Below are 23,779 nucleotides of genomic sequence, written 5' to 3' on the forward strand. Positions count from 1 at the left end.
AGGAAGGCGCGACCCCCACCCCAACGACTCCCGAAGAACAGACTCAGCAGGGGAGCTGGAGGACAGTCCGCAAACGTCGCCTTTATTTCCGGGCGGGCCTTGAAGGAAGGTGGGGCCGGGTGGGTCCTACCGGCCTAGCGGGGGCGTCAGGGCCAGCGCCGCCGGCGGCGCCAGGTCGCCCTCGCCGGTGAGCTGGGGGCCGGCCTGTGGGGGGCCGGGAGTCAGGCTGCGAGGCCCTGAAGCCCGTCCGCGCTGGCCCTTTCCCTGTCCCCCGCGCCCGCCGGGGACGCCCTGCACCCGCACACTCCCCTCTCAGAGAGGCTCCCGGGACAGCCCGCCCGCGCCGTCTCGGCCCGCGTGGCCTCCATCCCGGGCTCTCTACCTCTCCTCTGCGGGCCGGGTCCTCTGGGGTGCTCTGGGTCTGGGCGGGGACCTGCCCCCCGAGTTTCTCCGGCTCCGCTTTCAGCCTGCGGAGACGGGCAGAGGAGAAGAGGAAGAGAGAGGGGGGGTGGAGGGGGGCAGGGAGGAGGCCACCGAGACCCGCAGACCTGCAGAGAAGCCCCAGCGTGGGGAGCGCCCGGCCCGCGGAGGCCCCGCCCTTCGGGGAGGGGCAGAAGGGGAGGGCGGCAGGGTGGGGGCGGACCTCGGCCCCGTCCCCTCCTCCCTTCCCCTCTTACCCATGGTCCTCCGCTGGGGCGCCCTGGACCTCGGGCGGCGAGCGCAGCCGCTGCTCCAGCTCCTGCAGCTTCGCCCTCGCCTGCCTCTCTGCGGGGGGGCGGGGCGTCATGGGCGGGGCCCGGAGCTCCCGCCGGCCCTCCCCCCGGCTCCGCCCCCCACCCCGCGCTGGACTCCCACCTTCGGCGAGCAGCTGCTCCTTGCTGCTCTGCAGGACACGGATCTCCCAGGCCAGGCGCTGTTTCAGCACCTGCGAGGAGGGAGAGGAGCCCTGTCCATCCAGCTGTCCTCCCGGCCGCCTCCTCCTTCGTGCCTCTTGGAAACTCCTTTCTCGAAGTAGGGCTTTCATTCACTCCTGCATTCATTCAGCTATCCATTAACTCAGTGTGCAGCTTCTGCTGTGGCCGGGCGCTGGCAGAGATGCTTTCCCCCTCAGTCACTCCCCATGTCCCCGTGTACCACTTAAACCTCATCTCTTCCCACTCTCTCATCCCCCAGCCCCACTGTTTGCTCTTCCTCAAATACTTCAGGCACAGTTCAGCCTCCCAGGACATCTGCACTCAGATACCCGCATGGCTTCCTCACTTCCTTCATGTCTGTGTTCAGATGACACCTGCTCAGAGAGGACTTCCCCACTGGCGTTACATGATCTATCTACTTATTTTCTTGTCTAGAGTCTGGGTTTGCCTCCCCTTGCCCCTAACCAGCTTGGGGACAGCAAAGACTTGGCCCCTTTGGAATGATGCTGGACACATCCAGGGACACTGGTGAATGAAAGAGTGACCTGCCCGTGTCTGGTTCAGCGTTCCTGTTGCCACTGAAAGACGAGCACTCTAGGCAAGCAGCAGGGAAACAAGATCAGCAATGGCTGCTTCAACAGTCTGGGCAACAGATGCTGGGTGTGGCAGTGGGGGATGGTGAGAGGCTGCTGCGTTTAAGGTAGAAGCCGAAGGACTGAGTTGAGGAGGTAAGAGGAAGAAAGGAGTCAAGGACTACCCCTCAGCACTGGGCCTGAACAGTAGGTGGACTCTGGGCCGATCAGCAGAGACACTGAAGCCAGGGGAGGAGTAGCTTTGGTTGAGGCAATGATACTGGCTCACATGGAATTCCCAGAGGTCCTTGTGCTGGCTTGTCAAATCCTCCAACTGTTCTTCCATGTGCAACCTAGGGGCCAACATCCAGGAATGAGAAAACATGCTAGGACTGACACCCAGCCTGGCCCAGTCTGGGGGTTTCTCACGCACAGGCCTTCAGATCTTTGCCTGGTGCTCCCTCTGCTAGGAGCCCCTTTATGGGCTTTATCCGCCAAGCCTTGCTTCCAACAGCACCCCTTCCAACAAACACTCCCTCATGCAAGCCCCACTCCCATTCCCCAAACCACGCCACCCCAGGCCATAGACCCAGGGGTTACCCCAGCTTCCTCTGTCCTTGACTCTCTGTGATCTGAGAGTTATGGATAGAAATTTGCTCCATGTGCTCCGCCAACATGTACTTCCTGGGAAAGGAAAGAAAACCCTCAGTTACATTCTCTGAATGAGCCACCACTCCTTCCAGCAGGGGTGGAGCTGGGAGTCTGTTCATAACCTTATCATTCTCCTTTCTTTTGATCAAATGATCTATCACCCTGTCCATTTTGTCCCCCATCAAACCATGCCTTCCTAAGAGACCTTTGTGAAGGGTACAGTAGTTTCGTTTCATAAATTATAAAGTCCTGGGTTGAGGCCTGGATCTGCTATTCCACTGTGATCTTGGACAAGTTATTTAACCTCTCTGGGTCTCAGTTTCCTCATATGTAAAATGGTGGTACTCTCATTGTGAGGAGCAGTTGATAAATGAACATAAACTGTTCATCAGACAGTGGTAGGTGTGGTGTGGTTAAGCATATATACACTTTATCTATCATCAGGTTTTCCCACATTATTAAAATCACAATCACCAGTGTGTGAGACCTCTGGTCACAAGAATGTGTTAAGTAAAGGTTCAAAGGATGGAGAGATAGATGGACAGATGCTGGATGGACAGTGAACTGGATGGGTGAGTGGTAGGCTGGAGAGATGATGTCTGGTTAGAGAAATGATGAGTGGAGGGATGAGGGATGGATGGAGAAATAAAGATTGTCAGAAGGATGGATAGCTGTCTGGATGGATGGCTGGGTAAAGAAATGAATGGTTACGTGGGTTCTCGGGCTCTCGAGCCCCCGCGCAAGCCTGGGCACCTAGGAGCCCCTGTCATTGGGCCCCAGCCCAGGGTCTTCGGCAATGCATGAGGCAAGATGTTGAGGCGCAGCTTGGAAAACCGGGATGCTCAAACCAGTCAATTGCAAGATGCTGTCACAAATGTGGAGCAGCATTTTGGAGAGCGGTGCCAAATCTTTGCTGCTTATGTGCGGAAAACTGCCAGATTGCGAGACAAAGCAGACCTCTTGGTGAATGAAATCAACTTGTATGCCTCTACAGAGACCCCAAATTTAAAGCAGGGCCTGAAAAACTTTGCTGACGAGTTTGCCAAACTTCAGGATTATCGACAAGCAGAGGTTGAAAGACTTGAAGCCAAAGTAGTTGAACCTTTGAAAGCTTATGGAACCATTGTAAAAATGAAACGAGACAACCTCAAAGCAACATTAACAGCAAGGAATTGAGAAGCTAAACAGTTAACTCAGAAAGAACACGTCAGAGAAATCCATCTGATCGACATGTTATTTCACAGGCAGAAACTGAACTGCAAAGAGCTACAATGGATGCTACTCGAACAACTCGTCATCTGGAAGAAACTATTGACAATTTTGAAAAGCAGAAAATAAACGATATAAAGACTATATTTTCAGAATTTATCACTATCAAAATGTTATTTCACGGCAAAGCTTTAGAGGTCTACACTGCTGCCTACCAAAATATACAAAAGATTGATGAAGAAGAAGATTTAGAGGTTTTCCGAAATTTTCTGTATCCACCAGATTATTCATCCCATTTAGATATCGTAAGAGCAAATTCAAAGTCACCTCTTCAGAGATCACTGTCAGTGAAGTGTACCTGGAGCAGGACAGGTAGCCACCTGCCGACTAAGAAAGGATCAACAAGCAGAAGATGATGATAAAGAGGATGAAGACTTAGATGATACAGAAGAAGAAAATTAAACTTCTTAAGTAAACTTTGCATTTCCATTTTCATCTTAAATGACTTGGAATCCAGAATGACTAAAACTGTAAAACTTTATACTGGCTTGAAATGAAATGAAATCCTACTGGAAGTGGAGAAATTATTAAAGGAAATGTATGCTGACCAAAAATGAAGGCTTTAAAAAGTATTACACACATTTCAACATCCTATCTAGCAGCATGTGATCTTTTTGTATAGGTTCCATTTTTTTTAAAGATTATGTATTTCAGAAGTATTTTATATTAATGCACTATACCTAGTTGAGTTGCAGTAGTTAAGTAGATAACAAAAGGAAAAAAAAAAAAGATCTAACAATTCCACTTGCTTCCTTTAGGTTAAAATACCATGCTTTCAACACCAGTAAAGGGTCCTAGATAGTCATTCTTATTAAATACAAATTCTATTCCACAAAGCTTTAATCAAAAAAGACAAGTTTTCTTTTTTTTACTTTTTTTTTTCACTTCTACTACAACTTGAAGTTTCATCATTCGATATATAAATGTACTTTTCACTGAGAGTATTATAGTCACTCTTAAATAACAGTAATAGGACACTAGCATATCGGTGTTTTACAACTACACATAAAGCATAAATTTTAGCTTGAAAAAGCTACATTCAGCTTGATTCTGGTTTTAAAACTAAACCGCTGTCATACTAAAGTACTATATATGGCACTACAACTTTTGGAAAGCTATAATTTGGTGGAATGTTGCCCTAAAAAAGTCACGGAAAACCATAAATCAGTAAAAATTATATAAAAATTTTACCAAACTACTATCAAATCAATAAAAGAATATATAGTCACTCTTATTCCTGAAAATATAAAACAATTTAATCAGAGCCTTTCAGTATGTCTGATGCTTTTATTTCTTTGGATGGGGAATTGTACTTATTTCATAGATCCCAGTCAGGCATATAAAAATTGGGAAATTTATAAAATCATTTGGGATTGCCACAAAAAACAATTATAACAGAAAAATAAAGACTTTCCAAAAAGTTTTTTTGTTATTCATGGTTCTGTTCTTAACAAAGCACAGCTTCCTGAAAATAGTCCTAAGTGATAAAATTACTTAAGTACTTTTTAAGTAAAATATTCAAAACATTTTAAAACTCTAAATAAACTGATATTCTTAAAAAAAAAGAAATGAATGGTTAAATGGACAATTGGAAAGGCGGGGAAAAGATGAATGAATGATTGGGTGGATGAAAGATGATTGGAGGGAAGGCTGGAGAGATAATGGCTGCCCGTCTGTCTAGATGAAGAATTGGATAGTTGGATAGATGTACAGATGGATGAATGGGAGAGTGGGTGGATGGGAAGGTAGATGGGTGGCTGGGTAAATGGGTGACTGGGGTCATAAATGAGCAGACAGATAAACAAATGAATGGATGGCAGAAGAGCTGGATAACCAATAGGGGAAGACTTAGAATAATACCAATGGATGAAATTTATTTGATAATGATTCATTCATTTAATCTTAACACCACCACTTAAGTTCATCTTAACACCACCACTTAATATTAAAGACAAGCAGGGGTGTCTCTTGTCTAGCTACTTGACTTTAGAGAAAGGGAAAATAAGGAGTGTATGTCCAAGATTTATTTTCCCTAGCCCTTGCCCCCTCCTCCTTCAAGCCGGGGCATAAGGCAGGGAAGAGCTGGGCACAACCTCTTACCTCTGAGCCTCACTTTCCTTCCTTTGGCAGTGCAGCTGGAGGGTCCTCAGTGCCTCTGTGGGGAGAGGAACCAAGAGGCTTTGTGAGAGCTCTTGAGAGGCAGGCTTGGGTAGAAGTAAGGGGCCTCGCATCACACCGGGCACTGGAGAGCACTGAGGGGACTTCAGTGTTTACTCCAAGTCAGATGGCAGCCAAGGGAGAGATCTGAGCAGAGAGGGAGGCACCCTGACTCAGGTGTCAGGGGGATTCCGCTGGCAGCCTGAGAATTTCAGGCTTTTGTGGGGTGATGGGGTAGAACAATGAGGACGAAGCAGCTGGTAAATACCTTGCTTTTTGCTCAAAACCTCCTCCAGGTGCGCTTTCTCCCCATTCACTGGAAAATACAGTGATACTTTGAGTCTCCAGGGCCCTTATCCTGTGCCCCGACGGCAACTTCATGCAAAGGGTAGGCCCAGCGTCACACAGAAGGTATGGTACAGCCTCAGGGGAGGGCAGGCATCGCCTCGCCAACCCTGCACCCATCCCCCGCTGGGGACGATCGTGACCCAGCTTTTCCCTTTCGGGGCCCACACGCCCTATAAGTGTGGAAGGAGAGAAGGACCGCGGGGCTCCCTTGTGCACGATGCACACGGATTATACCGAGGGTAGGGACCATGAGAAATACCAAAGGATACCATGTCAAGTACAAATAAAGGCTGTGAAGAAATGACTCAAGCAGAGGTGTGAGAGAAGGTGGTATCCTATCTGCAGAGGGGGCCATCACGGTCGACCTGCTGGGGTGAAGTCTCAGCTGAGAGCTGAGCGGTGACTCGAGATTGTGGATTATGGAGGATGAGAGCCTCGCAGAGCAGGGAACAGCCCGTGTGAAGACCCTGAGGTGTGCACTCCTGTGCATGTCAGCACTGGTCATGAGATCTCTGGGTCTCTCTTCTGGTCCCACTCACAGGAGTCCAGGTCCCTACGCAGGGCCTCCCAGAGAGCTTGGGCTTCTCCCAGTTCCTCGCTGGATGTCTTCTTTGCTGGGTCAAAGAAGGAGAGAAGACATGGTGTGAGTGCAGCCGCTAGCCTTGCTGTTCTCTCACAGACCGTGACACTGCACACGCCTCTTCAGACAACCTGGAAGGGCCTGGATCTCACAGATGAGGAAGTGGAAGCCTGCAAAACCCAGGTGCCTCCTGGCCAGCTGGCCATCTTACACCCAGGAGCTTACCTTGCTGAAGCTCATTAATCCGATTAATCAGGTCTTCGATCTGTGGCTCCAGGCTTCCCTCTGCAGAAGGAAAGAAAGATTGAGCCCGAGAAGGCAGATGCCTGGCTGTCTGAGGCAGAAGGAGGGGGTGGGTGTTGGCACTGTGTCCCTGCTGCTATCACTCAGCATTTATTGAGTGCGTGCTGTGTGCCGGGCTCTGCGAGGAAGCCTTGCAGGGCTTGCGTTCTGGGGGGCAGAGATGGACACTGAACGAAGACTCATGATACCAATGCATGGCAGTAAAGGCCATGAAGGGAAAGAAGTGAAACAAGGGGCTGAAGAATGAAAGGGTAGAAGATGCCTCTTGAGACATGGAGAGGCTCCAAATGACATGAAGGAATGGAGCCCTGCAGTTCTGCGGGGTGGGGAGTGTGTGTGGGGGGAACACCCCACATAGAAGGACAATGAGTGCAAAGCCCCTGCAGTGAGGCTGGGTGAGGCACATGCCCAGAACATACAGCTCAGGGGTCCGGTGTGGCTGCTGTGAGTCTAGTGTGCTAGTGCAGAGTAACAGGAGGTGAGGTGGAGAAGTGGGTGTATCAGATCTCTCAGGGCCTCCTGGGATGTGACAGAGGCTTCTACATGTAATTCTGAATGTGGTGACATTGGAGACAATGGAGACCTCCCGCCCGTCCCACCCTATGAAAAGCCTGGCAGGGTGGGTTGTCACTTTTATCCACCCAGACTCTGGTGTTGGCCTCATTTGAGATATGGGGGAAATGCCACCTTCATTTTGACAGCTATCAAATTCTCCAATGACAGGGAGATCACTGTCTCTTTAGGGAGTCATCTCTAACATCCCAGAGTCCGAATTCCAGTGCTCTGTATGGGGAAGTCCTCCTCGTCCCGCTCTGGCTTCAAGGCTGGGAGCACAGAGTTGAGGGAAAAATCTGCCCAACCCTTGCTGGATCTCTCTACCACCCATGAGACACTCCGGAGCTAAGCTCAAGTTCTGGACTTTCAGAGGGCACTGACTCCAGCTCCTGTGGCTTCCAGGAGACTGAGTACTCTCTTAGGTGCTGATTTGACACAAATACCTGGGGTCTTTGTTTTGCTGGAGATGGTTAGGGTCACTCTATGTTTTCAATCCCTCTACCTAATTTTAGCCTAGGCAGCAGCTCCAATGCACTTGTATTTTTTTCAGTAATTTTATTTAAAAAAAATTTTTTTTAATTTTAAAAATATTTATTTATTTATTTGGCTGCACCGGGTCTTTAGTTACATCATGCAGGATCTTGTTCCCTGACTGGGGATTGAACCAGGTCGCTGCATTGGGAAGGGAACCGCTGGACCGCCAGGGAAGTCCCTCCAGTGCACTATTACATGCGGCCACAGGGTCAGGGGCAGGGGAGGTTCCCATTTATTTGGAACAGACCAATGGATCGTAGTAATTTAAGCTGCTGATGGACTAGTGGGGAATCCAACCTCAAACCCAGCCAGCACTCTGCCCCAGCCCTGCTGTGGGTACTGGATGCAGGCTGGCTCCCAGTCTCCCATCAACAAGCAAAGCAAGGTGCAAAGCCCTTTGCACTGCCATTTGCCATTTGTACATAAAAAAGGAGGACAAGGAATACATACCCCAGGATATTTTTTTTTTAACCTCCAGAAAAATATCTAAGAATTGAAAAATAGTTGCTGCTGGCCTGTGGGTCAGGGCAATGGATGGCTGGTGTATGTATATATATATACACCATATGTGTGTATGTATGTTGCAGGGTAGAGTTTTCCACCCCCTTATACTCTTGAATTTTGAAGCTGTGTTTTTGGTTTAAAGAATTAAGTAGTATAAGAGGGAGAAAGTGCAACGGGATAATTTTCCAAGGTTGTGAGTTGAGGAGACTGGGTTTGAACCACATCTCCTGACTCAAAATTTCAGGCTAAGCCTCAGACACAAGGAGACACATGACCTTTTTGCAGCTTTTTCACCATTTCCAGCAAGTCTTCTGTCTTCTTTGAAAACTTTGTCTGACCTGTGGAGGTGAAAACCAGAATTACAGCATGAAGCGAGAGTGAGCGGGGACTGAGGAAAGGTCCAAACTTATCTGGGAAGGGAGGAAGAAAGCCTCAGTGGGTTCTGAGGACACCCCTGGGCTGAACCAAGGATAGACTGAGGGGCAGCTTTCCAGCCAGAGCAGGGTCCCTGCAGGACCTCTGCCTTTTGTCCCTAAGGTTGATGGGATGTAGTGGATGAATCAGGATCCCTAATAGTCAGTTCTCCCTGAGAGGTGATGGAACACCACGGACATCCCCTTAATGAAATTCAGGGGTGAGAGAAGGGGAGGCACTTTTGCTGCTGCTGTTCAAAATCGGTATGAAGTTTTAACCAATGCCTCAGGACAGAACAATTTCATATGCATTTCTTTAAAATCATTATAGGTCACAATTTGCAAATTTTTAATGAAATTGATATCTAAATATCAATTCAGAGGAAATATGAGGGACAGGAAAACATTTTAATGACACCATGGGGATGCAACCAGCATCATGCAGCCTCCGGGAAACTCCATAGGACAACCTGCTTTCTTCAGCAAATAAACCACAAAGAAGGAAAAGAGGGAGAGGCGAAACAGGTTAAAAGAGACTTGAGACATACAGCAATCAATAGTAATGAAGAGACCTTATTTAGATCTTGATTCAAACACAATTTTGCCACAAATACTTCTATGTACTTTTTAACATGATTCTGTGTTACTTTTAAAATTATAAGAACCACAAAAACACAGCAAAAATACCAACATCTTAAACTCTTGACATAAAAGATAAAAGGGCAACTCCCAGTGACCCATTGCTCTCCAAGAAAAAGTAGGCAGAGAAGATGAAAAGTAGCTCACAAAACACACGATAGCCAAAAAGTAAATGAAGAAATGCTTACCCAAGAAAAGTCCCTCCCCAAGACCCGAAGTTCCTCAGCTCCTCTCTGCCAGGCCACTAGTGTTACAGGTTATTTGTGTGTACTTGGTGATCATTCCAATCACGTACAAGCATATGCCCACTCCTCACATACAAATGGTGTCATGTCTCCAATGGCATTTCACAGCTTGCATTTTTCATTTGACAATATATACTAATGATATTTTTAGGCAGTTTCCTATTGATGGATATTTAGATTGCTTCCCTTCTTTTGCTGTTACAAACAAAATCACAGTGACAATCTGTGTTAGTTTTCTCGAGAAGCCATGACAAAGTACCATAACTGGGTCTTTCTTTTGTGTCTGTCTGTATCTCATCTTAAACTCTATCTTTGTATGTCCAAATTTCCCTCTTCTTATAAGCACACCAGTGATTAGATTACGGCACACCCTATTCAGAACAACCTAATCTCAAAGACTCTATTTCCAAATAAGGTCACATTTTGAGGTTCTTGTGGGCACGAATTTTGGGGGGACACAATTCAATCCAGTGCAAAATCCTTGTATATTCTTCTTTGTGCACGCATGGGAATATATTACTGAATAAATTCCTAGAAGGCTACTTGCTAGATCAAAGGGCATATATATTATTAAATTCGACTCGTATTATGAAATTGCCCTCCAGCTGGAGGCCCAGGAAACAATCCTTTCTCATACTCTTACCAGTCAAATATGTTGTCAATCTTTGTCACGTTTGCCAGTGGGATAGGCAAAAAGAGCATTTCATTTCCAACTTTCCGGTAGTAAATATTAAAAACTTAATCCTCTGGATCAGAAACTCTACCTCTAAATATCTATTTTAAGGAAATAATTAAGGATGGTGGGCAAGACTGTTTCATTGTTCTTTTTTTTTTTTTTTTTTTTTTTTCCGGCACACGGGCTTAGTTGCTCCGCGGCATGTGGGATCTTCCTGGAGCTGGGATCGAACCCGTGACCTCTGCATTGGCAGGCGGACTCTCAACCACTGCGCTACCTAGGAAGCCCTCATTGTTCTTAATCTTAAAAGATGGAAGCAACTTAAAGATACCTTAGTGGATTACAGCACATTCATAGGATAAAATTCTTTGCAGCCATGAAAACTCATGTTGTAAATCAGGGATTCTTAACCTGAGCTTATTAAATTTTGTTGAAATATGTGGACGTATGTTCACTTTCTGTATGTCTTTTTGTCTTGCCTGAGATCTTTTACAAATTAGTATGCATTAATTTTGCATTTGAATTTTTACATTACTTAATAAGCAAATGTAGAAGAACATGAAGTAAAAAGTAAAAGTCTCCTCTCACAAACAGCTCCTTATTCAAGTCACTCCTCTTCCCAGAAGTAACCATTGCCACATTTCCTGTAACCATTGCCACATTTTCTGAAGACACTTAGAACTTGGTAAAATGTATCTCATGTATCACTTTAATTTTCACTTACTCAAGTAACATTCTAAAAACATCCAAACATTACAGAAATGTGTGAGGTTAAAATGAAATTTCCCTTCTCTCCTTGGTTTTGAGTCTCATTGCCTTTCTCTAGTATCATTGGCTGCTATGTTTCCTCTGGAGACTTTTACGTTCTTTAAATACTCAATATTTGGAATGAAACAAAAAAATGAAATCCACTTTAATAACAAAGGGAGGTGTCTGTGATTACTTTGTTTTTAATATTTTAATATTATGAAAATTTCTGAATGCACAGGAAAGTAGAGAGGATACCATGACGAACTCTGGTTTACTCATTGTCCAGGTCTAACAATCATTAATATCCACCCATACTTGCTTTGGCTATGTTTTTCTTGTGCTAAAGTATTTTCAAGCAAGCCCCAGACTTCATTGAGTCTCAACTTAAAAAAAAAGAGTCTCAACTACTAGAGGACATTTTCTTAGATGACTCCAATCCTATAGTCACACCAAAAAGATTAGCAATTATCACCAATCATCAGATCATTTATATCATCAAATACTCACAACATATGACAACATATGTGGTTTCTGATTGTCCCCATATGTCTTTTACAGCTGGCTTGTTCAATGATTTCTGTGAAAGCTCCATCTGTGTTTTCCTCTCCACTGCATTTCTTTTTTTTTTTTTAATTGGTGTATAGTTGATTTACAAAGTTGTGTTAGTTTCAGGTGTACAGCAAAGTAAATCAGTTATACATATGCATATATCCATCTTTTTTTTTTTTTTTTTTTAGATTCTTTTCCCATATAGGCCATTACAGAGTATTCAGTAGTTTCCTGTGCTATAGAGCAGGTTCTTATTAGTTATCTATTGTATGTATAGTGGTGTGTATATGTCAATCCCAATCTCCCAATTTATTCCTCCCCAACCCCATCCCCTGGTAACCAAAACTTTGTTTTCTACATCCATGACTCTACTTCTGTTTTGTAAATTTGTACCCTTTTTTTTAGATTCCACATGTAAATGATACCATACGATGTTTGTCTTTCTGTGTCTGACTTACTTCACTCAGTATGACAATCTCTAGGCCCATCCCTGTTGCTGCAAATGGCATTATTTTGTTCTTTTTTACGGCTGAGTAATATTCCATTGTATATATGTACCACATCTTCTTTATCAGTTCTTCTGTTGATGGACATTTAGGTTGCTTCCATGTCTTGGCTATTGTAAATAGTGCTGCAATGAACATTGGGGTGCATGTATCTTTTCAAATTATGGTTTTCTCTGAGTATATGCCCTCAGAATGGGAGAAAATATTTGCAAATGAAGCAACTGACAAGGGATTAATCTCCAAGATATACACACAGCTCATGTAGCTCAATATCAAAAAAGTGAATAACCCAATCAAAAAATGGGTGGAAGATCTAAATAAACATTTCTCCAAAGAAAACATACACATCAAACAGCACATGAAAAGATGCTCAACATCACTAACTATTAGAGAAATGCAAATCAAAACTACAATGAAGTATTACCTCGCACCAGTCAGAATGGCCATCATCAAAAAATTTAGAAACAATAAATGCTGGAGAGGGTGTGGAGAAAAGGGAACCCTCCCACACTGTTGGTGGGAATGTAATTTGGTACAGCCGCTATGGAGAACATTATGGAGGTTCCTTAAAAAACTAAAAATAGAACTACCATATGATCTTCACTGCATTTCTAGTCCTAGTCACGCAGTAAGATCATGAGTGGTCAGTAAATCTTTCAAATAGTCTAGCTAACATCTTGACAAAATTTTTTAAAAATCAATGTGACAAAACAAGTCTATAGAGCATGAGCCCCTTTGAAACATTTTATTTTGAAATAATTTCAGATGTATTGAACACATAAAAGTTGTAGAAATAGGCCACAATGCTATTTGCCTTTGTATCAGATTTCCCATTTGTGAGCATTTTTGCACATAAGTTGCATGCATTGTGACCCATTATTTAATACTCCAGTATATATTTCCTATATATAATGGGACTCTACCAGGTAACTGCAGTATAACCATCAAAACAGAGATGTTAATATTGGCCAATATTAATGTCTGATCCTCAGATGCCATTCAACATCTTTCCTCTTGTATTTTAAAATTATTTGGTACTACTCACATTTTCCTTTAAAAATATTGCAAAAATGCTTCCACCTCTACACAGCCCCCAAAATCCAAGTCCCTTGTTGAGAGTCACCAGTTAAGCCATTAGCCTTCAGACATTTTTCTAAGCAACACACATAGGGCTATAGTTGAATTGCCTCTTCCTCTTTTTTTTTTTCTTTTTTTAATCCTAACTTACTTTTCTCTCATAAGAATATGATCTGTTTTGAAGCTCACTGTTAATGAATCACGATCTTCTCCTTTTAAAATTAATTTTAATTAATTAAATTAAATTGGAGTTTATTTTTTCCGGCCGCTTAAGAAAAAAATGTCCACTACACAGGCATTCCATAATGCATGGATATACCTAAATTTAGTCATTTCTGTGATTGCTTCTGTTTTGCTTCCATCAACATTCCAATGACCCTGCCTGGTCCACACATCTGTGTATTCTGTGATTACCAAGCATGATGACTAAAAGTATGAAAATACCAGATATCCCTCCCTTTCTAAAGCCAGTTTTGATGGGTTAGAAATGATAACTTGATACACTTTTCAATTTTCTCCATAGCTGGTGAAGTTAATCATAACTTCCTTTAAAAAAATTTTTTTGGATAATAATAGGTTTTGTTTGTTTTAAGCACAGTGGCAGCTGTAGTAAGTGCTTAATAAGGTAGATCTATTGGCATCTGTCTTATTTCTTGTTGAAAGCTTGCACTCAATGTGAGGCCATAATCTAAGAGCTCTCAGTGTTATTTCATTATTCATACAATAAAAAAAATTACTGAGCACCTACTATATGCCAAGCAGGCATTGTTTTAGGTGCTGGGGAAACGACAATAAATTATTTGTTCTCATGAAGCTCACACCCTAGGACAGATGACACACAAGTACATAATCACAATTATTGTTTTCATCTGCATAGATAGGTCTGGAAAGATGCGATCCAATGCATTTATTAATACGGTGGTGTAAAGAGTGTGTAGGAAGAGGGGTCAGAGACAGACAAAAGGAGGGCAAAGAGTCAACAACTGTTGAAACAGTGGGTACACGGGCATTCATCATGCTAGTTTCTGTGCTGTGCTACATTTTGAAAATTTCTATAATTAAAAAAAAAATGATATTGGCTTAGCAGGGGATCACTGTCTTGGGAGATTTTCTTCTTGTGGCTAGGCTGCACTTTCCAACTCCCTCTAGGACAATTTTGTTTTTCCTCTCCCTGGTGTGTGACGTGTCAATATCACCAAGATGCCCTGGAGAAAAGAAGCCGTCTGTGGGAGTGGCCATTCACGATTAAGATTTAAGAGTCCATGCAAAGTGTGATATGGGCTGGGTGTGAAATGATGATATTGGGGAATTACTATTAATTTTCTAAGCTGTGGCAGCAGTTAAGTGGGTTTTGTGAGGCCATCCACCCCTTTTTGTGACGAGATGAATACTTAAGTATTTAGTCTATTGTTTACTGTAAAATATGTAAGCAATATAGCCAATAAAGCTGACAACAGTTCATCTAGATGCTGAGAATATACGTTATTTATCTCCACTTTGTGGAAGAGCGTTTTTTTTTTGTCTTACAATTTTACCTTTTTTTCCTTTTCTTTTTTTTTTGTACTGCTATCGATATTTCTTTATTGTAAGGGGACGAAGCCTCCCTCCCTTCTACCCTGGCCGCCAGAGGACCGCTTGCCCTCGCTACCTTCAGCCTTCTCAGGGATTTCCGGCGGCCCCACTTCCGAAGGCTCCAGTTTCCCCGCCATTTTCCAGAGCGCGACAGACGCGTGTGCGCTTTGGACGATGATTGGTTTAAAAAAAATCACGTGAGGGCGGAAAGCCTGCGCAGTGCGCATGCGCCCAGCAAGTTTCTGCGCATCAGCTCAACAGAGTGGGGAGCGATGGGCTGTCAGCTGCCGGAAGTGGACCGCCACGAGCGCTCCCCCCGCCCCCTGACAGTATGCACACGTGCACCACCAGGCCTGCAACGCCGGGTTTGCGAAAACAGAGGCAGAACTAGTCCTGGACGTTGGAGAGTGAGTGTTGCATGCACGCGCACGCAAAGAAATTACAGGCAGGTCTCGCTATCTCCTTCTGTAGGTTGCTTGTGTTTTGCAGGTTGTGAAAGTGTGGGACAAATGTGCATGAACAGTGCGGTGGTACGCAAGCGTTTGCGTCCCTTTTCGCTCACAAATCCTCACTTAACGGCCTATGAGAGGTTAGTTTTCTCCGTTTCATGAAAGAGTAGAATGAGCTGTGGAAGGTAAGTGGATTTATGTAAAAATTCTGGGTCTTGGCCACGGTGTGAAGTCAGGTGCTTTGCCCCAGGTTACACAGACAGGTAGACGCTGGAGGCCACCTTATTAATATTAGCAGCAGCCAACACTGATGGGGGTCATTTTTGAGCAGGTAAAGATGAACTACATGAAGGGCAAAGGAATATCCTTGTGGGGACTGGTTTTAGGCCTTTTTATGTGCAGTTTTTTTCTTTAAAATATCCTCAGGCCGTTTCTGGGCACAGGCTGGTCCTGCATTTCCAATTCCAGAACCCCCGTGGGCCACCCAGGAGGCCTTGGCCAGCCCTGGACACTCAGCGCTGAGATCCTATGGAGGAGGCCGAGCCCTGATGCAGGACAGAGGTTTTGGTGCCCAGGATTGGAGGAGACGGTCCCTGACAGAGGCTGGAACGTCATCCAGGTGGAGGAGGTGAGGCAGAGGGAGGGGAAGAGGGAGTCTTAAGGATTTCCCCAAGGTGGAAGGGCAGGAGAGGCTGGGGAGGAAGCAGCCTGCTCACCTGTGTACGATCACACTGCCACCCGTCTCTCATTTGTGGGCAGTCCCCTGGATCTTGCTCCATTGCCGGGGGGAGATAGGGACAAACCACAGACGCCCCCCCCCCCCCCCCCCAATTTTCAGGGTGGAGACAGAAAGTAAAAGCCAAAGGTGGTGGTCATCAACACTGCCCAGTCTGGGAGCTCTGCCTCTCAAGGTCCAGTAAACAAGCCGTTATGGGAAGCCTGGTCCGTGGAAGCAGCTGGGGCTGCTGCGGGTGTGGAGTACTTGGGGGGGTAACGAATGAAGAGCCGATCTTCCTCTTTCTTCACCCAGCGCAGGAGTTTGGTCACTACAAGGATGGCACCTGCCTTGGTCACCAAGGGGCTGAGGCAGGTATACAGCTCAAATTTGGAGGTCACCTGGGGGTTTGAGAGGAGACAGGGTCAGTTGGGGCGGAGCCGGCCATGCTCAATGCTGTTCACCCCACCCTAGCCCCATAACTGTCCCCTGTTTGGAAGATGCACCTGGCAGCAGCTCCTACCCGGTGCTCCCTGGTCACTGGGCTAAAGCAGGTAAGCTGATGCTGTTGTATCATGAGTGGGCCAAGGGATCAGCGAGATCTAGTGGCTTCAACTAGGTGATGCTGCCTGTGTGTGTGTGTGTGTGTGTGTATATACACTCTCTGGACCTCAGTTCGCTCATCTGTGGACTAGGGGTAACAAAAATGCTTAACATTTAATGAGCAATTGTTGTATGCAAAGTCCTGTTCTAAGCTCCACACACTTATGTTTTTATCATCTGTAGCCTGGGCATAACATGAGGATCAACTCAATGTAATCTTCATTCCAACCTGAGAGGCTTAACCTGACCAGGTCACCAGCACCTTTCCACACCACCTCTCTCTGCTCTCCCCCTCGCTCCCTGTGTTCCAGCCACTCTAGCCTCTCCTTGCTGTTCCCCAAACAGAACCAGGCTCAGCCTCACCTCATGGCACTGGCATTTGCGTTTGCACAGTCCTTTCCCTCTGACAGGCATACTGTTCCTGGAGATACCCACATGGCCTGCAGGCTCCCCTTCCGCTTAGATGTCATCTCCTGACCACCCTATTTTAAATCCTGGGCCTACCAGATCTTGGCTTTGAAATTTCATGCTCCACTAAAAGGTACAAGGGCTCATCAGACAGATGGCCAATTTCAGGACTGGCACAGAGAAAATACAAAATGAGCTTGGACTATCTTGTGCCAGAAAGTAAGACGTGCTTAAGCAGTGATGCAGACATGTCAAAAAGATACAGGGGCCAGCCTGGCTAAATCACCGTTCCCGCTGGCCAACTCAGAGATAATCTGAGCACAAAAATAAGTGGCAGGAAAAAGATTTTAGCCCATAGAATTCAAAAAAATGCCATGAAATAAAATTCAAAATTCAATAAATTAATAGGATCGGGGAAAGTTCTCCCATACAGTAGCATCTCAACCAATAAATGTAGACGTCATGATAGAGTTAGAAAAGTCACCATCTGGTAAATACCAGAGAAACAACTGTCACAGGCAAAAATCATTAATAGATATTAAAATTAGTGGATGAAAATATGGTGAAAAAGAGAAAACTGACATAATCACCATAAGATATTTACTAATTACAAAGGGTGAAAAGACTGAAGTGGAGAAACCTGGTAGATACCACCTTAATGACGTGACCATAGTTAACATCGACAGTGGGACACAGTGACACTGTGGTCCTCCTGATATGAAGCAGAAAAGGACACAGCATCACTTCTGGGATTTGCTTGCCCAAAATGCATGGCCTCAATTTAGTCCTGAAAAACTATCAGAAAAACCCAAGTTGAGGGACTAACTGGCTAGTACTTCCTAAAAGTGCCCAGGTCATAAAAGACAAAAGAGACAGGAAATGTCCCAGAATAAACGAGACTAGGGAGACACAATAAATAAATCTAACATGTGACCCTGGACTGGGTTCTGGGCTAGTAAAAGGACATTAGTGGGAGAAGTGGTGAAGTCTGAATGAAGCCTGTGGATCAGATGTTGATTGTACTGATGTTAATTCCCTGATTTTGATGAGCTCCTGTGGTTACGTTAGCATATGGAGAAACTAGGTGAAGGGCCTATTTAAAGTAATTTTTTGCAACTTCTTTGTAAGTCTAAAATTGCTTGAAAATGAAAGCTAAAAAAGGTTTTTAATTAAATAAAATTCTCAGTTTAGAACAATGCCTGATACATAACAGGCAGGCAAATAAATGATTCAATAAATGTGCACTAAATGGCAGAATCTAGGGGAAGCTACCATTTCCCATGGAGCCACCGTGACCAAACTCCCTGAATAGCTGACCCTGAATAGACCCATAGGAAGTGAGGACAGGAGCCCTGAAGAGACCCCAGGGAAGGATATCCCAGGCGGAAGGCATAGCAGGGGACCAAGCCTATAGTGTCCAGGAGTGCTGGAGACTCACGGAGTCAAAGCTCAACTGGCACCTGCAGACACGTGGGCAGAGCTAATGGGAAATCGGCAGGCACAGTGATGGTGGTTAATGGGGCCTTTTGAAAGTCAAAGACACTCAACTGGTGGCTGATGAGGGAAACGGTCAACAGAATGATGGGGCTAAGATAGATGAGATTTCACACACTGAGACTGATAGGTTTCAAAGACACCTGGCGTGACAGGGACAGTGTTGGAGGCAAAACCACAGCCCAGGTAAAGGTGTCGTGTGCGTGAAGGAGGCTGTATGGCTGGAGGGGTTACAGGGGAGGGAAGGGCTTGAAGTGGGGGATTAACTCCTTCAGAGCCCCACTCAACTCACCCAGGCCAGCAGCGTCTCCTTCTCAGCCACGTGGTAAATGAGGCGCAGGGGCCGAGCAGTGTTATGGAGACGCGCATGCAGGCGGTGGTACAGGTCCGACAGGCGCTGTCGCTCCTCCTCTCTGCTGTACGGGGCCTCCAGCTCCGGGCTGCAGGGATGGATAGGGTCAGGGGACAAGGTCAGTCTAGGACTTTCTTGGCTGGCCTGTCTCCTCTCAGTCTAGGGAGTTCACTTAAGTTAGGGGGCTGAACCTTCCCTATTAGACTGGAGGCTTCTCAAACCCTATCCTCCCCATCAAACTTGGGGATGCCTTGAGTCCTGGGGCCTTCCTCTCCATTAGAACAGGGGATTTCTCGAGGTTGGTGGCTGAGCCTCCTGTATCCGGAGGCTATTACATCTTTCTAGAGCACGGCTGCCTCTCTCTCCAGAGTCATGTTATGAGTTGTCCGGCCTTCCAGTTAGATAAGCCTTCCCACCCGGCCGATTGCCCACAGGGTCGGGGCCCACCTGGTAAACTGGGGCAGCTGGCGGTGATGGTCGGGGATGTCCAGCGGCTTGTAGAGGAAGTGCCGGAGGCCGGGGGCCCCTACAGCCTGCACACTGTAGGCAGAGGCATTGGCCGATGGGGCGTTAGAGAAGCTGGCGGCCTCCCTGAGGGCGCGCATGGCCCCAAGGGAGTGCATGCCGTCTTCGACCAGGCGCCGGCAGGTGGCCATGTCATGGAAGGCCTCGGGGTCGGTGCCCAGCAGCAGCAGGCAGACAGGCATGGCGTCCAGGCGGGCCACGTAGGCGTAGAAGAAACCATCGGGATTGAAGCGGGGCAGGCACACCGGCGCCCAGGCCTCGCCCGCCGCGAAGGCCGGTGCCCCCACCCAGTCCAGCAGCAACTGCAGGTCGGCCGGGTCCAGCCGGCACTCGGCCAGCACAGTCCGCTCCTGGGCTGCTGTCACAAGGCGGCCGCCGACCGCCAGCACCGAGAGGGCCAGGCCAGGCGCCGTGCAGCGCCGGAGCAGCGCACCCAGCGCCTCCCGCAGCGGCCGGGCGAGAGGCACGCAGCGCACGGCGCCCAGGAGTAGGGTCCCCGGGTCCCGCTCCACGCTGTCCAGAAGCCGGTCGAGCGTGCGCTCCGAGCCGGCCAGCAGGCGGCGGAGGTCGTAGTTCTGCTTGCGCGCGAAGATGCGGGCCACGCTGGCGCGCGTCAGGGTGCTCACGATCTGCGCGTGCACGGCCAGCAGCTCCCCCCGCAGCTGGGCTGCTGACTGAGGAGTCCTTGACACGGCCACCAGCAGCAGTGGGCCCTGCTGGAGGAACACCAGCTTGTGGTCCTCTGGGGGAGGAAAGGGATGGGGCGGCGGGTACAGATGGGTCAGTGGTGACAAGAGGTGTCCAGCGGGGCTTTCTCACCCTTCCCCTGAACGCACACACTCGTGGTCCAAGCGCACACGGTCACTCTAGGGACACCAGGAGTAGGGTAAGGACAAACTGGGCGAGTGTGGACATCTGCAGACACATGGTGGGATGGTCAAGGGACCAGGCAGGCAACGTGGAGTGAGGAGGATGCAACAAGGACGGACAGAGCTAGGAACACAGCCGGCGCAGCTCACAGCCCCCAAACTCAGGCTCTTAGGCAGCAAGGAAGTATTCAGCCAGTTACTTAGATCCCAGTGAGTTAATCACTCAGAACCCAGCAGGGCAAACAGACAGACCCCTCCCCCCCCACCCCCCTCGGAAAGACAGATGGCTGGCCAGCCTCCACACACACTGACTCACTCCTAACTAGCTGGATAGTCCCCCAGGCAGCCAGACAGACAGACCTACTGCCAGACAGACAGCCATATTCCCAGTCACCATCACCTGTTTTGCCTCCTGCCCATTTGCTCACCAGCATAGATGGCGCGAATGGCATCTCCTGCACTCTGCACAAAGGACACGAGGGCTGTCATCACACCCATGGTAGTGGACAGTGCCTCCACGCTACCATACCGCGAGTAGATGGGCTTGCCTGCCTCACTCAGCACAAACACGTGCTTCCGCTTGCTGCGCCAGTCCTCGTCACTGGGGTCCCCGCCCTGGCCCCCTGAGCCACTCTCAGGGCCACCCATGGGACTGCTCTCAGAGGCTGCAGAACCCCAGAGCCCATAGGTGCATGATGGAGCCTCTGACTGGAGCAGCAGGCCAGGTGGCTGGTCCTTGGTCTCGGATCCTGAAAGGTAGCCTCTGGTAAGTCACCTGCCTGTGGTCTTCCATTAACCCCATGTGCCCACAGACCCACCAAATCCCTACCAGGCCTGCGATGACCCCCTGCCGCTGACACAGATCTCCAGGTGTCTCCTCTGCCCCTCAATGACATCCACTAACACTTAGGTTGCAGTGATTCCCCCTAAAACCCCAATCATCCCATCTCACTGTCATTACTGAACCCTTGATATCCCTACAGACTAATTATTCCCCTTTCAATAACTGCCATTCCCAAGTCTTCAAAGCACTCCATTGCCTCTGAATGATTATCAATATCTTCATGTTCAATGATCCCCCATTAATCGCTGACCCCTCATTTATTTTCCTGGTATCTGTGCATCCCTCAGTGGCTACAGTTGTATCTATTAACATCTGTGTCTTTGAATGTGCTCCTCACTTATTTATTTATTCTCACTGATGTCCACTGATCCTAATGACCCCACTGGCTCTCCCAGTCTTGGTGATGACCCCTAATTCTCCCAAATTCTGTCATGATTATCCACTAACATCTGGATCTTTAGGACTCTCCTTACCCCGTATTCATTCCCACTGCTGTTCACTAACATTCCAATGACCTCACATTAACATCACTAATACCTGGGTCTTCAATGACTTCAGTTACTGCCCCAACCCACGATTTAATCTACTCCATGTCCACTGCATTCCCAACAATGACCACCATTAACCTCTGCTAACATCCAAGGCTTCCAATGACCTCTGCTGACTCCCCCGACATTTATTCTCATTGATATCCACTCTCCTCCCTACAGTAACCACCATAATGTACACTAACATACAGGACTTTAATGGCCTCTATTGCCCTTCCCCATGACCATCATTAACATTCACCAATGAAATCCACAATTTCACTGCCCGCTACTGACTAGCCTCCCATTTATTTTAGTTGATGTCCATTGATCCCCAGTATTATCCACTGGCAACTGTGTATCAATACTCTTCCTACAAAATCCCAGTGACCTCATATTCCCTCATTCTCTCATTACTCCTCCCAATTACCTCCTCCCAATACTTGCCACCACTTCCCAAGTTCTCAAAGATGCCCCCTTCCCCCCAATTACTGATTTTCAGTGATGTGCACTGATCCTTCCCAATGACCCCATCAGCATCCACTAATTCCAAAGTGGTCAATGAGCACTCATTCCCCACTGACTTCCACTGATCCTCCACTCTATACCTTTACACATACACCGGGGTCTTCAAAGATCTTCCTACTGATCCTCTGACTCTCCAAATAATTTCATTGATGTCTGCTGTCTCCCCATCAATGATCAGCATTAACATCCACTAAGATCTGGCTCCTTAAAGACTCCCTCCAACAACTACCATCAACTCCTCAATGATGTAAATACTCTGAGTCCCCACTGGCTCCCACTGGTCCCCTTTCCCACCTCAATGATTTAAAACCCCCAAAGACGCTGACTTCTAAATAGTCCCCCTTTGACTTTTCTTTTGGTTATTCATTGATCTAAACATTCCAAATTCCCAGTGCCTCACTCTAACCCCAACTGATCCCTTTCTGATTCTTCAGTGACAAATTCATAGCAACTGCCCAGGGAACATTCATTGACACCCACTAATTTCCTTTTCACTCCTCAATGATTTAAACTACAACGTGAGTACACGATGACTTCCCACTGTCCCAAGCTATGGTTTAAACTACTTCTCTGAGTCCCAAAATGCTCCTCTCTGGTCCCCCACAGACCTCCCCCAACAATAACACCCCCTAGGGATTCCTTCCAAGACCCTAGTGAAGTGAATGCATACCTGTTTTCTCCACGCTCGCATCTCCAGGATCGGGTAGGTCCTTGTGAACCCCGCCACCGTCTCTAGCCTCCTCACTAGGGAACCGCATCTCCTCCAAGTCCTCCGCGTCCCCGGGGGCTGGGGCAGCAGTATCTCCTCCGGCCTCCATCTGCACATCCCTGTTGAGGGGAGGGGAATGGAGGGTGACCCGCAGCAAAAGAAACTTGTTAAAAGCTTTTACTGAGCCTGACCCCCTTGCACACACTCCTGGGGCTCGTTTCCCCCAGCGTTTCAACAGGATGAGACACTCAAAAACACGACCACATGCTTGCAACCTCCAACACTTTCCGAAAAGGGAGGCTCTATCGAGCCTCAGCAAATAAACATATATAAACACCTGTTTTAACTCCGTATCTCAATTGGCCAGGTATCATTACTTCCCGTAGCCGCGGAAGCATTACACTTCCGGGTGTGGCGGCTGTCTTGCCACACTTCCGGGTGCGACGCCGCTCTGAAGACACTTCCGGCTGCGGAGCTTTATTCGCTCGCTGGGCGCCGGACCCCTCTCTCCCGCCGCCCGCTCGTGTTCCCTCACCGTTGAGATGGCGCGCGCCACTCCCGGATCTACGTCGGATCCGGCCGGGAACCCAGAGCCCTGTCTGCCCTCGTTCCCGCCGCACTGGTACGCGCGGCTAACGTCGGCGAGTCGGGCCCACTTCTCGTACCCAAGGCTGCCGGCGTGAGGGGGGCGCGGCTCACATTCAGCCAATCCGGAGTACGGAGGGCGGCACTGCCTCCTTTACGGTCCAATCAAGCGGCTCCGACCGTTCCGCCCCATTCCGTGGGCTTCGTATCTCCACCAATACTGTGCGTCAGGTTGCCGTTGCGCCCACCCATCCCTTGACTGACATCTCTCTGGATCCAATCGAAGGCTCGAGCCTATTCCTCTCTTCACTGGAGGAGGTTCGCAGCCTAAGTCATGACAGTTACCCGTGGCCCGAT

At 47.4% G+C, this 23,779-nt stretch overlaps 2 protein-coding genes and 1 pseudogene across 6 annotated transcripts; 1 reads left to right on the forward strand and 2 right to left on the reverse strand.

Moving 5' to 3' along the window:
* Positions 1–221: 221 nt before the first annotated feature.
* Positions 222–15,041, reverse strand: SYCE1L (synaptonemal complex central element protein 1 like). The gene is given in 12 exon segments (XM_057712756.1): positions 222–278; positions 281–467; positions 678–765; positions 856–925; positions 1,776–1,839; positions 2,087–2,170; positions 5,507–5,561; positions 5,832–5,879; positions 6,451–6,525; positions 6,717–6,776; positions 8,663–8,725; positions 14,891–15,041. Coding segments are annotated over 12 exon segments (1,002 nt in total).
* LOC130838945 (CBY1-interacting BAR domain-containing protein 1-like) lies at positions 2,933–3,808 on the forward strand (annotated as a pseudogene).
* Positions 14,135–23,508, reverse strand: MON1B (MON1 homolog B, secretory trafficking associated). 5 transcript variants are annotated; one of them, XM_057712676.1, is made up of 6 exons: positions 23,373–23,508; positions 22,799–22,956; positions 20,658–20,978; positions 19,283–20,102; positions 18,776–18,923; positions 14,135–16,379 (listed from the first exon to the last, which is right to left on the reverse strand). In XM_057712676.1, the coding sequence occupies exons 2-6, from the start codon at positions 22,944–22,946 to the stop codon at positions 16,170–16,172; spliced, it is 1,647 nt and encodes a 548-aa protein (XP_057568659.1). In that variant the 5' UTR covers positions 22,947–22,956; positions 23,373–23,508; the 3' UTR covers positions 14,135–16,169. The 5 variants fall into 5 exon arrangements, with proteins under 5 accessions (XP_057568659.1, XP_057568660.1, XP_057568661.1 ...); XM_057712677.1 differs by having other exon boundaries at positions 22,799–22,946; positions 23,373–23,493; XM_057712678.1 differs by lacking the exon at positions 23,373–23,508 and adding an exon at positions 23,175–23,345 and having other exon boundaries at positions 22,799–22,946.
* Between the last annotated feature and the right edge of the window lie 271 nt (positions 23,509–23,779).

The sequence above is a fragment of the Hippopotamus amphibius genome, chromosome 16 (genome assembly GCF_030028045.1).
Source record: "Hippopotamus amphibius kiboko isolate mHipAmp2 chromosome 16, mHipAmp2.hap2, whole genome shotgun sequence".
In the NCBI taxonomy this organism is placed as follows: domain Eukaryota; kingdom Metazoa; phylum Chordata; class Mammalia; order Artiodactyla; family Hippopotamidae; genus Hippopotamus; species Hippopotamus amphibius.

Excerpts from the sequence above, each read along its gene's own strand:
- MON1B (XM_057712676.1), bottom strand. The coding sequence starts at position 22,946 with ATGGAGGCCGGAGGAGATACTGCTGCCCCAGCCCCCGGGGACGCGGAG. Across the intron at positions 20,979-22,798 it reads TGCGAGCGTGGAGAAAACAG|GATCCGAGACCAAGGACCAG; the intron begins GTATGCATTCAC and ends GCTACCTTTCAG. Across the intron at positions 18,924-19,282 it reads CAGCTGCCCCAGTTTACCAG|CCCGGAGCTGGAGGCCCCGT; the intron begins GTGGGCCCCGAC and ends CCATCCCTGCAG.